The sequence below is a fragment of the Carcharodon carcharias genome, chromosome 5, assembly GCF_017639515.1.
Source record: "Carcharodon carcharias isolate sCarCar2 chromosome 5, sCarCar2.pri, whole genome shotgun sequence".
Lineage (NCBI taxonomy): Eukaryota > Metazoa > Chordata > Chondrichthyes > Lamniformes > Lamnidae > Carcharodon > Carcharodon carcharias.
The window spans coordinates 186832672-186845252 of record NC_054471.1 but is presented as its reverse complement, the minus strand read 5'-3'; the positions used below and the strand labels follow the sequence as shown (position 1 = coordinate 186845252).

At 38.8% G+C, this 12581-nt stretch overlaps 1 protein-coding gene across 16 annotated transcripts in view; it reads right to left on the bottom strand.

Moving 5' to 3' along the window:
* Positions 1–12581, bottom strand: part of LOC121277910 (pumilio homolog 2) — a 126505-nt gene that overhangs the window by 60429 nt on the left and 53495 nt on the right. For 9 of the 16 annotated variants that reach the window (XM_041187737.1, XM_041187739.1, XM_041187738.1 and 6 more), the window contains 3 exons: positions 11024–11211; positions 4667–4836; positions 1608–1905 (listed from right to left, as the gene is read on the bottom strand). In XM_041187737.1, coding sequence (XP_041043671.1) covers positions 1608–1905; positions 4667–4836; positions 11024–11211 — 656 coding nt within the window. The remainder of the gene's footprint in view (positions 1–1607; positions 1906–4666; positions 4837–11023; positions 11212–12581) is intronic. The other 7 variants (XM_041187742.1, XM_041187744.1, XM_041187743.1 and 4 more) reach the window with 3 other exon arrangements.

Genomic DNA, 12581 nt, shown 5'->3' with positions numbered 1-12581 from the left:
AAGCGACAGGGAGGTCTGGGTCATGCTTGCAGACAGACCAAAGGTGTTCTGCAAAGCGGTCACCCAGTCTGCGTTTGATCTCTCCATGTAGAGGAAACTGCATTGGGAGCAACGAATGCAGTTGACTAAATTGAGGGAAGTGCGAGTGAAATGCTGCTTTACTTGTAAGGAGTGTTTGGGCCCTTGAACGGTGAGGAGAAGGGGAGAAAAGGGGCAGGTGTTGCACCTTTTGTGGTTGCATGGGAAGGTGCCGTGGGAGGGGGTTGAGGTGTAGGGGGTGATGGAAGAGTGGACCAGGGTGAACACCTTCGGTCTGTCAGCAAGCATGACCCAGACCTCCCTGTCGCTTGCCATTTCAACACTCCACCCTGCTCTCATGCCCACATGTTCGTCCTTGGCCTGCTGCATTGTTCCAGTGAAGCTCAACACAAACTGGAGGAACAGCACCTCATCTTCCGACAAGGCACTTCACAGCCGGACTTCTGGACTGAATATTGAGTTCAACAATTTTAGATCATGAACTCTCTCTTCCATCTCCAACCCCTTTCCGATCCCCCTTTTTTCCAATAATTTATATAGATTTTTCTTTTCCCACCCATTTCTATTATTTTTAAATGTATTTCCATCCATTGTTTTATCTCTACCTTTAGTCTATTTCGATCCCTTCCCTTCACCCCACCCCCACTAGGGCTATCTGTACCTTGCTTGTCCTGCTTTCTACCCTTAATTAGCACATTCCTTAGATAATATCACCACCTTCAACACCTCTTCGTCCTTTTGTCTATCTCCACCTATCACTGGCCCTCTATCCAGCTCTACCATTCCCTCCCACCCCGGCCAAACCAGCTTATATTTCACCTCCTTTCCATTTTTACTTAGTTCTGTTGAAGAGTCATATGGAGTCAAAATGTTAACTGTGTTCCTCTCCGCGGATGCTGCCAGACCTGCTGAGTTTTTCCAGGTATTTTTATTTTTGTTTTGGATTTCCAGCATCCACAGGTTTTTGCTTTTAATTTACATTCTTTTCTGCAAATTAAAATATAAAAAACTAAAGCTCAATGAAAATATTAATGTGCAACTCTTATCTTAAAGCTCACTATTGCATTCTGCCAACACCACAACTTGGAAATATTGTCAGGCAGCATCTTCAGATTTATCTGTAGCTAGGATCGTCAATTTCGTAACTGGAAGAAAAATACTCACCTTATGGCTTAGCCAAGAAATGTAGTAGTACACCCATGCAGCCAAAAGAATTTCAAATGATGGTAGTGCTTACGATTCCAATTAGGTTCTTTGAAGTCTGACATTCATTTGGACTGATTTAATTTTATATCCCAGTTAAATGTTTGTATCATTCTTAGTAAAGGAAAAGGGTGAGGAAAGAGGTACCAAAATTCAAAACTGATGAAAATCTGTAAATAGAAACATACTTTGTCTGAGCTAAGCCTATTTATTTAGTTGTAGCACTAATCTTTACCAGGCTGTTGCAAAGGTTATGCATCTTAAAACATTTGATGCAGTTTGCTTTTCAGTTGTGTCCAACTCTGTGTATGATGCTTAATCTCAGGGGAAAGCAAACACCAAATCGCTCATTGATAAGGACTAACCTGATGCTGGGAGCTGTAGTCAAAAAGACCTACAGTTGCTGCTGCTGCTGAAGAGTCCATTGATACTTGATTGCTTGAATAGTCAAACTGCAAATGATTTAGGCCAACTGCGGCCTCAATGGTGTCTAAAGTTTGTGTGTCAGAATTATGAAACTCTTCTCCAGATGGCTTACTTGCTGTGGCATTGGCCAATTGGCCTAAACCTTCTGAAGTGTTCTGGTTAGGACCCAGGCGTTCAGCCACTTCAGTGGGAGAGGCTTGACGGCTTCCAGGAGTACGGCTGTGCAGCATAAAAATACAAATGTGGGTTTATAGATTTTTGTTAAATGCAGCACATGCGTGCACATACACACGCATATATACATATATTTTTTATAATAGTCAACCATTTTGAAGGATTAAATGCTCCTTAAAATATTATTTAACAGTCACGGTGTCAATACTTCACCAACCTTTAAACATCATTCCAAATGCTATTGGACATTGGCCACTAATAAAGGGGGTCTCCATACATTTTAAATGTACCATGTCAAATCCAAATTGGGATCATAACTACGTGCTTACTGCAAATTACTTCTTTACAGTATCAAGTGAGCTGATTAAACAAATAGATTAATAAAGTGCAGTAGCCTTTATTCCCTGAATGATACTTTCCATGTATCGTGGGAATCATATACTGACATCAGTAAACCACAAGCTCAAGAAAGATTTGTACACCTTGAGCACTTTGAGTCAGGTCTTGATGTTACCCCCAAACAAGCAAATTTTCCTTCCAAAGCTAGGAATTCCCTTCCTATGGAAATACTCCATTAACATTATTTGCTACATATGTTCTTCAAATGAGAAAATATCTTGAAGGAAGCTGGGTAGGACTGTTGGTGTGTTCCAAAATATGACTCAATTAATTCAATATGCATCTTTCATTTGGCTCCAAATGTAGTTATCATCACCACCAAACTACAGAGAATTGCATGCTTACTCTCTCCTTACAAGTAATGGCAAGAGATTACCATAGCCCTACTATTAAGTTGCCAAAGGGTGATGTAGTGCTTTGCAGGTCATAATGGTTTTTCATGTCGGTTGGGAAATTCTGCACGCCTGTTGCTGCATTCAACTAACCACTGCTGAAATCATATCTATTAACCAATGGAGATTGCAGACCTAGTGTTTTCTATCCCACCTACATTAAAATGTGAATCTATGCACAGATCATTAAACCACAACCCATAATCTATTTCTGATTTAGATGTGGCAGGGAAGAATAATTATAAATCAGCACCTGCATAACCATCAGGTACTTTTACACCAACTCCTGCACTCCTTCCAGCTAAGATAATTAGTGCCACCACAGGCAGCTGGTTTTAGATCCTAAGCAGTCATTCAGCAGTGAAATCTCATTTTATCTGGGTTGAATACCAAACCTTTGAAATCAAACTACTTACTTAAACCAGTGCCCCACTAAATTTTCACTCACCATCATTTGATACAAAATGGATGACATGGGCAACTGAATGATCTGGCAGTGAGTTCAAGACTCATATTAACTGATGTTTATTCAATAATTCATAGAAAATATTTCTCCAGCCTTGCCATCAGGTCAAGACAATGAACTTAATGTTGAAGAGACATTACCTCACTTCAATCATGGGCAATCAGTCTTTCTCTGTAGTCCTCCTTAGATCAAATTAAATGGAGGAGGATACTAAAAAATTTTCCACGAGCAAATGCAGCTCTAAATCATTTGAAAATGCATTTTGATGGTTCCTCCTATACTTCCTTTGGTTAAAGACATCAAGACGTGGTTCTCAAGTTTTCATTTTCTATCAAAGTAATTATTTTCCAGACATTTCTACTCTAGAAGGCATAGTCCACACTCTCAAGTGGAAAATCTAATTGCTCGAGTGTAGTCTTGCTTCAGGATATCTTACATTGCAATGCTGCATTTTTTTTAGCCTTTTCTTTTCCAATTTCCCATAAACTCACTGGGAAACTATAAGAGGAGAAAGGTAGCAAATAAAGTTAGATAATTTATCTATAGCAATGCAAATTTCAAAACCCAGACTTATCAGGACAGTTCTGCAATGAGAAAAAAAAAATCCAATGACCAATCTAAAGGATGAAACTTGAAATCTGTGCACTAAAGCAATAAAACATGAAAAATATTTTAAGAGGAACTTAAGCCCCAAACATGCAATGCCATGAACAATTTAAGAAGGTTACGTCATGCAACAGAGGGTGGAAAAAGGCTAATAAGGACAGAAAACACTGGGAAAACTCAGCAGATTTGACAGTACCTGTGGAGAGAGAAACAGAGTTAAAGTTTTGGATCTGTATAACCTTTAAGGGTCATACAGGCTCAAAATGTTAACTGTTTCTCTCTCCACAGATGCTGTCAGACCTGCTGAGTATTTCCAGCATTTTTGGTTATTTCAGATTTCCAGCATCAGCAGTAGTTTGTTTTTATGAAAAAAGGCAATGTGACTTGAGGTGCCCTTAAAGCGATAAGTGAGCTTTCTCTGTCGATATTATCAAGACATGATCCAAATAGAGAAAAAAGCCTATATATTTAATTTTCCCCAAAGGCAATTATCTAAAAGTGTTGGCATAGAGAGATTCTTACAATTAGTACCAACTGAGACTGTATATTTAATATAAAATGAACTAAGTTGTCAGCATAAGAAAAATGTTTGGTTTAAATTTTCAGAATTTTGTCCATTTCTTTTGCTATCACTTGCCTTTGTCTACCTAGATATTAACTCTAATTTGCCATGTCAGCAGAAGCTAATCTTGAAACTTCAAAAAGTGCCAGATAAAGCCTACAGCTCATATAGGTGGTCCACGATGGCAGCTTTATCTTGGTCTGCTTCCTATATATGGGAGGGGTAATCCCCAAGCCAATCTCATGAGAGTCTAGTTGGATTCCCCAGAGTGGAATTACTATAAAGCCTGGGAACAGACTGCTTGCCCCCTTGACCATAGGTAATACTTCATTTCGGAAAATAAATCCAGTAGTTTAGCAACCTTCACAAAACTTTAAAATACCAAAATGAGGCACTTACTTGAAGTCCTTGCAGTCTGCATCTATTCCATTCTGCAAAACTAGCCCATTAGTTTTGGAAATATCATCATCTCCTTGTTTCAGATCTCTATTTTTATCTTCCTCGAATGGTGATGATTTCCCTTTCTGATCAGCCTTCTCATTCTCATCAGGCTCAGTGTCTCCAGCACCCTAATGAAACAAAGCCACTAAGGCAGGCGTACTACAGAAGTAAACTATTCAGTATCCTCATCATTAATGCACCGGCATGGCCATTAATAGGATATTTTCATGCAGAAGCTTCCCATATATTTTAAAATGCCTTTCGGGAATGATTGGATAAAGGTTTTATTTTCTCTAAATGAATATTATGATTAACACATGACCAGTTGAGCCATACAGACCAGATAAGTCCCAGGTGCTATCCCCAGTCTGTGCTGGGCTAAATTCTCAGATGGAACAGTAGTAGACCTACTTATATTGGCCTCAGCGAACCTTGGTTAAAATTAGCTTTGGCACCCGATCACAATCCAGCAACCCCTCCAGAAAACCTGCATGGGAATGCTGAAGAAAACAGACCATCCCCATTTAGTTTTTTCCTATTTTGTCCTTACAGTTGCCTTATCTATTTTCCATATCTTACTTCCCTATCTTCGAAAAGGAGCACTTTTAAAATGTTCTTATTGTCCTCACTGACTACATTGTGTTGCCTTGTCCTTGATTCTTGCTTTTGTATGTCTTTTCAGTTATTCTGTATTGTTTTATACATGGCCTTTGTACTTAGTCTTTTAATTTGTGTATTTTATTTCTTTCATGATTTCTTCTCACGTTGAATATTGATCTTAATGCGCGAACATCTAGTCTACAAAAACGTTTCTGGGATTATCAGGTGCAGAAAGATATTTCAAAGTGGTTCACAGCAGGGAGAAAACTAGTGGATACCAAGGAGGAAGAAAAAAATTGAGAGCTAGGGTGAAAAAAGAGAGAACTTTTTGCTATTTTTGTATCTTTTTTGAATATACATGTATAACTGCCAATGACACTCACTGTTGCATGCTTTGTTGAATTTTATTGATAGCCATATATTTGGAAGTATTGGGTCTAAATGAAGTAAAGTTCCATGGGCACCTGTCACTATTCTGTACCTCAGGCAAATAGCCATTCTCCTGGTATGATCCTAAACAGTCTTCATCACTAGTTAATAGTGGAAGTTGTCCTGACCTTGTCTTCACCCACAACCATACACATGCACTTCCAAGTCAGGGTCACCAGATAGTGATTAGTAGCAGAAATCCAAGCCAATTTCCTGCTCCCTAATATGGGTGCAGAGTTAATTGTAGTATCCCTACTCTTCCCTGGCTGTGAAAGAGCAAGCTGAGCCACCAGGGGAGTTAGATTCTGAATTTGAAATCAACAGGAAACTGATGATAGAGACATCATTTCATCAAATCACTGAAGTACACTGAAGTTTGCAGACTGACAGCTATATGTTACCAGTGAGCTAAATAGAGGTTCAAACTCGTAAAATGTACATTTTGAGATTGATATCAGGAAGTTGTTCACGTAGAGAGCGAATTACACTCTGAATGGATAAATAGTGTGATGGACAAACCATGTAAACATTCAGGTTCTACAACAGTGCAACTTGCAGGGTGCTTCTGGATAGATGAATTAACACGGATCTTCCTCATTTGTAATTGTCCTGTGAATTATTCCTCGAGATTTAATTTTGAGTAAGTTAATATGTGATTTATACATCAGAAATGTAAAATACTGATTGGTCCTTGTTGTACAAGCAGCAACGAGCTAAATGAGAATTTTTGGAGATATTTAAAATGCTAATAAAAATCAAGGTCCATAAAACATATTTCCTTAATGCCATGTGCACTTTTGCAGATGATATATACAAAAAGTTAATTTAAAACAAATACCTGGACTTGTATTCATCCAATGTATACTTATTGAATGCAGTCTTTTCAACTAGCCTCATTTGCACCTTTTTGTTACTTTTGAACTGTTCAATAGCTTTCATTTCTTCAAGGTACCAAAAGGAAAATCTTTTATCTTCTCTTTATTTGATCCCTGCAGCCTGAGTCTATGCTGAACTACCATGTGGCTATAGTACATAAAGTAGCTCCATTTATTCACCAGGCTCAACAGAAATGAATGTACTGAGGCTTATAATATGCACACCTTCCCTCCTCAGGTATTCCTTATGATTTCCATCAAAATATTGCCTATTGTATTTTAAGCCATGTTTGAAAGCGCAAAAGAAATCCTGAAAAACTCAATTGTTTTGTAAATTAAAATCAAAACAAAGGAGTTTCACAAAAATCTTGGAGCTACCATAAGGCAATTTTTATCATAGTGCACCTTGACAGCCCATCAGAGTACTTATTTACACTCCTGCATATGACTGAAAACATTGTCCGTAGCATCTCAATTTAATTTTGGAGTTATTTTCTTCTTACCTAGACCCCTCTCTCAGGGCTTTACTATTTCTCAATAATAGAACAGCAGAATTTACTGTTTGACATGATAGTCAGATGATCAAAATATGGATGGGTTGCCTTGCTCACAGATTTTCTAAATGACCTTTGAGGTGCCTAGAATCCCAGTCAAGATCAAGAACTCATCCTGGGCTACTGAATCCACGTACTACATCTTGCATTTATATAGCGCCTTTACCACAATAAAACTTCCTAAGGCACGTTACAGGAGTGTTGTCGAGCAAAATTTAAAACTGAGCTACATGAGATGATATTAGGGCAGATGGCCAAAAGAGATAGGTTTTAAGGAATGCCTTAAAGGTAGAAGGAAGTAGAGAAGTGGAGAGGTTCAGGGAGGGAATTCCAGAACTTGGGGTCTTGCAGCTGAAGGCAAAGCTGCTAGTGGTGGAACAATTAAAAAAGGGGATACACAATAAGATCACAATTACATTGTTACTTTTTTTTTATCTTTGCCTTCAGTAAAACCTTTCATTTATAACAAAATTATCACAAGCACAAGGCAGAACTAATTCAGTCTCATCAAGTTGGGCAAAAAGACCAATTAACTAAACAATGCCTGCCCTCTTTAGGTCAAGAACAACCTGCAGTTACATAGTGCTTTTAATACAGAAAAACACCTCAAGACATCTTCACAGAAAGGTAATTAAAAAATTAGATATCACAGTGAAGGAGGAGAAATTAAGACAGATGTTTTAAAGTTTGGCGGGTTGGTGGGACGAATCAATGAAGAAAGAAGGGAGGGCATCTCAGGCGGGGCCTGGGGTCAACAGACATAAGGAATGTAATGGCTGTGAGGCAAAGGAGTATAGAACATATTGTAGCGCTCAAAAGGAGAAGATGCTATTGTGGGGTGCGGAGACAGGTGGTGCGAGATCAAGATGTAACCAGGCCATACTGCCACTGTGTCAATTTGAATGGGGCAAGTGCTGTAAGGTGTAGCCAGGCCAAAAGTGAACAGACAGGCTAGAGTGAAACGTCAAGAGAAACAGCAATTGTTGATTCTGTGACAGACTCAATGGTGGGTGGGACAGGAAGGAGCTTGGAGTGATTAACCTTAGTACTGCTTTAAGTGAGCCCATTGGTCAGACAGGAAGATTCAAGGTCACTGCCTGTAAGAAGACAGTGATGAATGCATTGAATGAGGCATTTTCAAAATGCCAAGAGTGGCACAGAGGGAAGCCATGGACTTATTTAAAGGGTGATTTAAGGCTGGAATGGTCACAGGAGAAGCTTGAGCAGTCATAATTGACTGTGACAGGGATTTGAGTGCAAAAGTATACAGGAGCAGGGAAATAAAAGATGGCAAGTCTAGGGTGACAGGAAGGAAAGGAGCCTGAAGAAAAAAGGATATAAAAAAATTTGGGCTTTGCTACAGGGTGACAACCAAAATGTACACGTGAATGGACAGAATATGAATGCAAAGCTGCCAAGAATCAAAACCTTGTACAGTAACTATGCAATCAAGTGCAACGAATAGTTGAGGGTGAAAAAGGGAGGAACAAGTATGCAACACTTAATTCCAAAATCTCCCATCATACATCAACTTCATACCCAAACTGAATTTGCAATTTACATTACTTGGCATTTCCCATTCATAAAGAATCAATTAGTTTACAGCAGTGAGCCATATTAATATAATGGAGACTTTGATTGTTCTTTCTACAAACTTTGGCAATGTCTTCTCCTTCACATGACCAAAAAAAAAATAGAATAGATACCTTTATCTAAAAAAAAGTGATTTCTATTTGTTGCTTTTATTCAAAGCCAGGTTACAGCAAAAATGGAATGATAAGTGCAAGATGGATAAAATATAAAAATTGAGATGCAATGAAGAATCCATACAAAATCTCAGTAAGACCAGAGCTGGGGTACTTCCTGCAGTTTTGAGCTCCACACTATAGGAAGAATAGTGATACCATACAACTCTGATTCACTGGTGTGTTACCTAATATGAGGAAATACAAATTCAAAAGAAAGATTTGAAAAATTGGTGCTCTTCTTTTAGAAGAGAAATTAAAGAGGTACTTGAAATTATGAAGGGATGAGATGGACAAATAGCAAACAAAATTTTTTAAAAAGAGGGTTGTGAAACTGTGGATTGCATGGTTAGTAATTGAAGCGGAAACCATGGATGGAATTTTATGGCCTCTCTCGTCGACAGGATCTTCCAATCCCACCAAAGTCAATGGAGTTTTGAATGGCTCACCGCATTTTCCGGTCCAGCCCCACCACAATGAGGCCATAAAATCTACCCCATGTCAATATTTAAGAACAGGTTGGATCCGTGATTGAAGCTTAGCGGAATAAAGGTATATGGGAGCAGAGCAGGCACCGGTGGTTAAGACAACTGTTTATATGAAGGATAAACAGCTGCACAGCCTGGATCAAAGCATCTATGTCATTTTTACATGACATCAAGAGATGATGCTGACCTGGTGTAATATATATCTCGTGTTTCAGCCCAACCTGATTCTGGAGCAAAGCAGACCTCCTTTGGGGAATCTCATTCTATCATTTTGGTGTCAGGCTGGGCGCTACCTATAGGTTCAGCCCATAGTTACACTATTAAGATTTCCAGTACCATCAGAATGTACTGCTTAAAGTATAAAAAGTAAAAATAATTCTTTAACAGTTTAATTTTTAAAAATATTAATGAGATTTGCGTCAAGACAGGGTTTAATGCAACTATGATTTGCCAACAGTGGTGGGGTTTAGGTAACAGAAGGTCAGATTAAATAAAGCAGTGTGTTTGGTAGGAGGAGAAAGGGAATGTAGGGCTGTTAATGGTTTCCAAAATATAGTAGGCCATGAAGGGAATTAGAAGTTAGAACAGTAATTTTAAATTAAGCTGAAGGCACTGGGGTACAGGGAGCCAATGAAATTTGGGAAGGTCAGAGAAGACTAGCAAACGGGCCTCAGTGCAGGGCAGAAAAAATGCAGCAAAACTTGACATGTATAAAAGGATGAAAAATGCCAGGCTTGCAAGGAGATCTTTCAAGTACTCAAGTCTGGAGGTGAGAAGGACTCATTATTTAGCAGTGGAGGGGCTAAGGCTAGCAATGCTGCAGTGGAATTAACTGGTATTTGTCAAAAGGACAAGAAGTCTGAAACTCAGTTGAATAATACAAGGTTGAAAACAAATGAGTTCAGGCTGCCAGAGTGATTGGAGCGGATATCCAAATTAGTAGTTATGGAGGAAAATTTGTTATGCGAACTAAAGATGATGGTTTCAATTTTTCCAAAGTTGATCTGAAAGAAGTTATGACTCATACAAGACAGACTGTTGGGCAAGCAGCCGAACAGCACCAAAGCAATCGAGGGAGGTGCTTGAGAGCTGGATGCCATTAGGTCGTAGGCCAGAAAATGGCATCATTAAAGAGCAGCATATGGATGAAAAGGCAGAGAATAGATCACTGAGTGACTCTAGCAGTGATAATGTAGATTAAGGAAGTGAATGTTTTAGATAGGTAGGAATGGAACCATCAAATGCAACTCCACTGAGCTGAACAGCAAAGTGGAGGAGGATGACTAATAATGCAGAGAGGCCGGAGAGTTAAGAGGGTGGATAAAGCACCACGGTATCTACAAGCACTTGTATATTTGCTTGCTTATTCACAATGCTTTGACGACAATCTCCAGTACGCTTTAGATACCTACATATAAAACTTAGCATATTAACAATTCACATCAGTTTACTTCCCCAAATGCAATACAAAATGTAAGCTGTGGCTCAGGAATGAAGGAAAACCACTATTCAAAATTACAGGTCAGATTTAATAAGCTGAAGTTTGACAATTAGACCATTAAAATTAATCTTACAATAAACATAAATTCACACAAACCAAATTAATTGCAAGATGGTTACTTACAAATGGTCCTTTTCTAAAACGAGCATCCAGTTTATCCCCAGGTGAAGATCTTAAGACATACTCCACCATGCTTACTCCTAGACCACCGCTTTCTGAACGAGGAGACAAAACAGAGCTGACTTCATTGTTTCCATGAAAACTTTGACCAGGTCTTCTCTGAACCATGATGGGCTGTGACACAGTGTGGTCTGGGTAACAATAAATTTAAACATTAGGCAAAATTTTTAATTTGTGTTTGCTGGAACAGAACAATGAAATTAATTCATGGATTTATTTCTACAAGAAACTAGCATTGTTTACAAAGGATCGATGTAGGTCTTGATCCCAAGAGGGATGGATAATATAGATGCTAGCACCTTATTAACTTGAACTAAGAGTACAAAACAAGATGGAGGTATTTTTCTTTATTTAGAGCAGCAAAAGAGGAAAAAAATGGATCTGGATAAATATTTTTGGTGAAAATGAGATAGAAGGTGACCGTGAAAGGATAAGTGGACGGAGATGATCACACAGCACTGTGTGTTCTGTATAGTGTGATGGAAGAGATGGATGAAGGATCAACAATATTCATGGAGGCCAGGTACACTAAAGGGTGTAAGTATACAAATGCTACAATTCTGCAAGAGAACCAGAAGGATCAGAAGTCATCAAGCTTTGAAAGTCATCAAGAAAGAAAAGCTAGAAATTTGAGTGCAATCCTTTATTATTCCAGAATTCTATTATTGCTTCCCAAGAGAAAGACAAGATGAGGGAAATAATTAATGTTCTGGAATTCCAGCTCAAATACCTTTGTAGACTGAGTAGATATGCAGAGCTTTCCTTCAAGAAATTAAATGAAGAGGAAGTTGAATCCATTTAGGGTAAATAGTGCATATTTATGAAAGGAGCAAGCCTGATGTTCCAAATTGGTTTTTCACATTCCATGCTTATTCTGAGAAACAGAGATTTATTGAAAATAAATTCCTAAAAATTTTTACTTTGTGTGAATTCATAGGCTGTAAAATATTTCACAAAATTGAAATGCCTAGATATTTACTACAACTTTCAGCTACACTATGCCTTTAAATTTCAAAATATCTCATGGCGCTTAACAGAATACCAAGTAATACAGTAGTAAAGTTCAGAAGGCAGACAAAAGTGTAACTAAAGATACAAATTTTCATGAAGCTATTGAAAGAGAAGGGAGTTAGAAATGTAAAGTGCTTTAAGAAAGAAGTTTCAAAAACTGCAGCGCAATGTTTCCTCTATAACAGTGGTTGACAGGGCCCTCAACCGTGTCTGGCCCATCTCCCGCGCATCCGCCCTCACACGTTCCCCTCCCTCCCAGAATCATGATAGGGTCCCCTTTGTCACCCCACCAGCCTCTGCATTCAAAGGATCATCCTCCACCATTTCCGCCAACTCCATCATGATGCCACCACCAAACACATCTTCCCTCCACAGGGATCATTCCTTCCGGGACACCCTGGTCCACTCCTCCATCACCCCCTACACCTCAATCCCCTCCCATGGCACCTTCCCATGCAACCACAGAAGGTGCAACTTTTACTTTTACCTG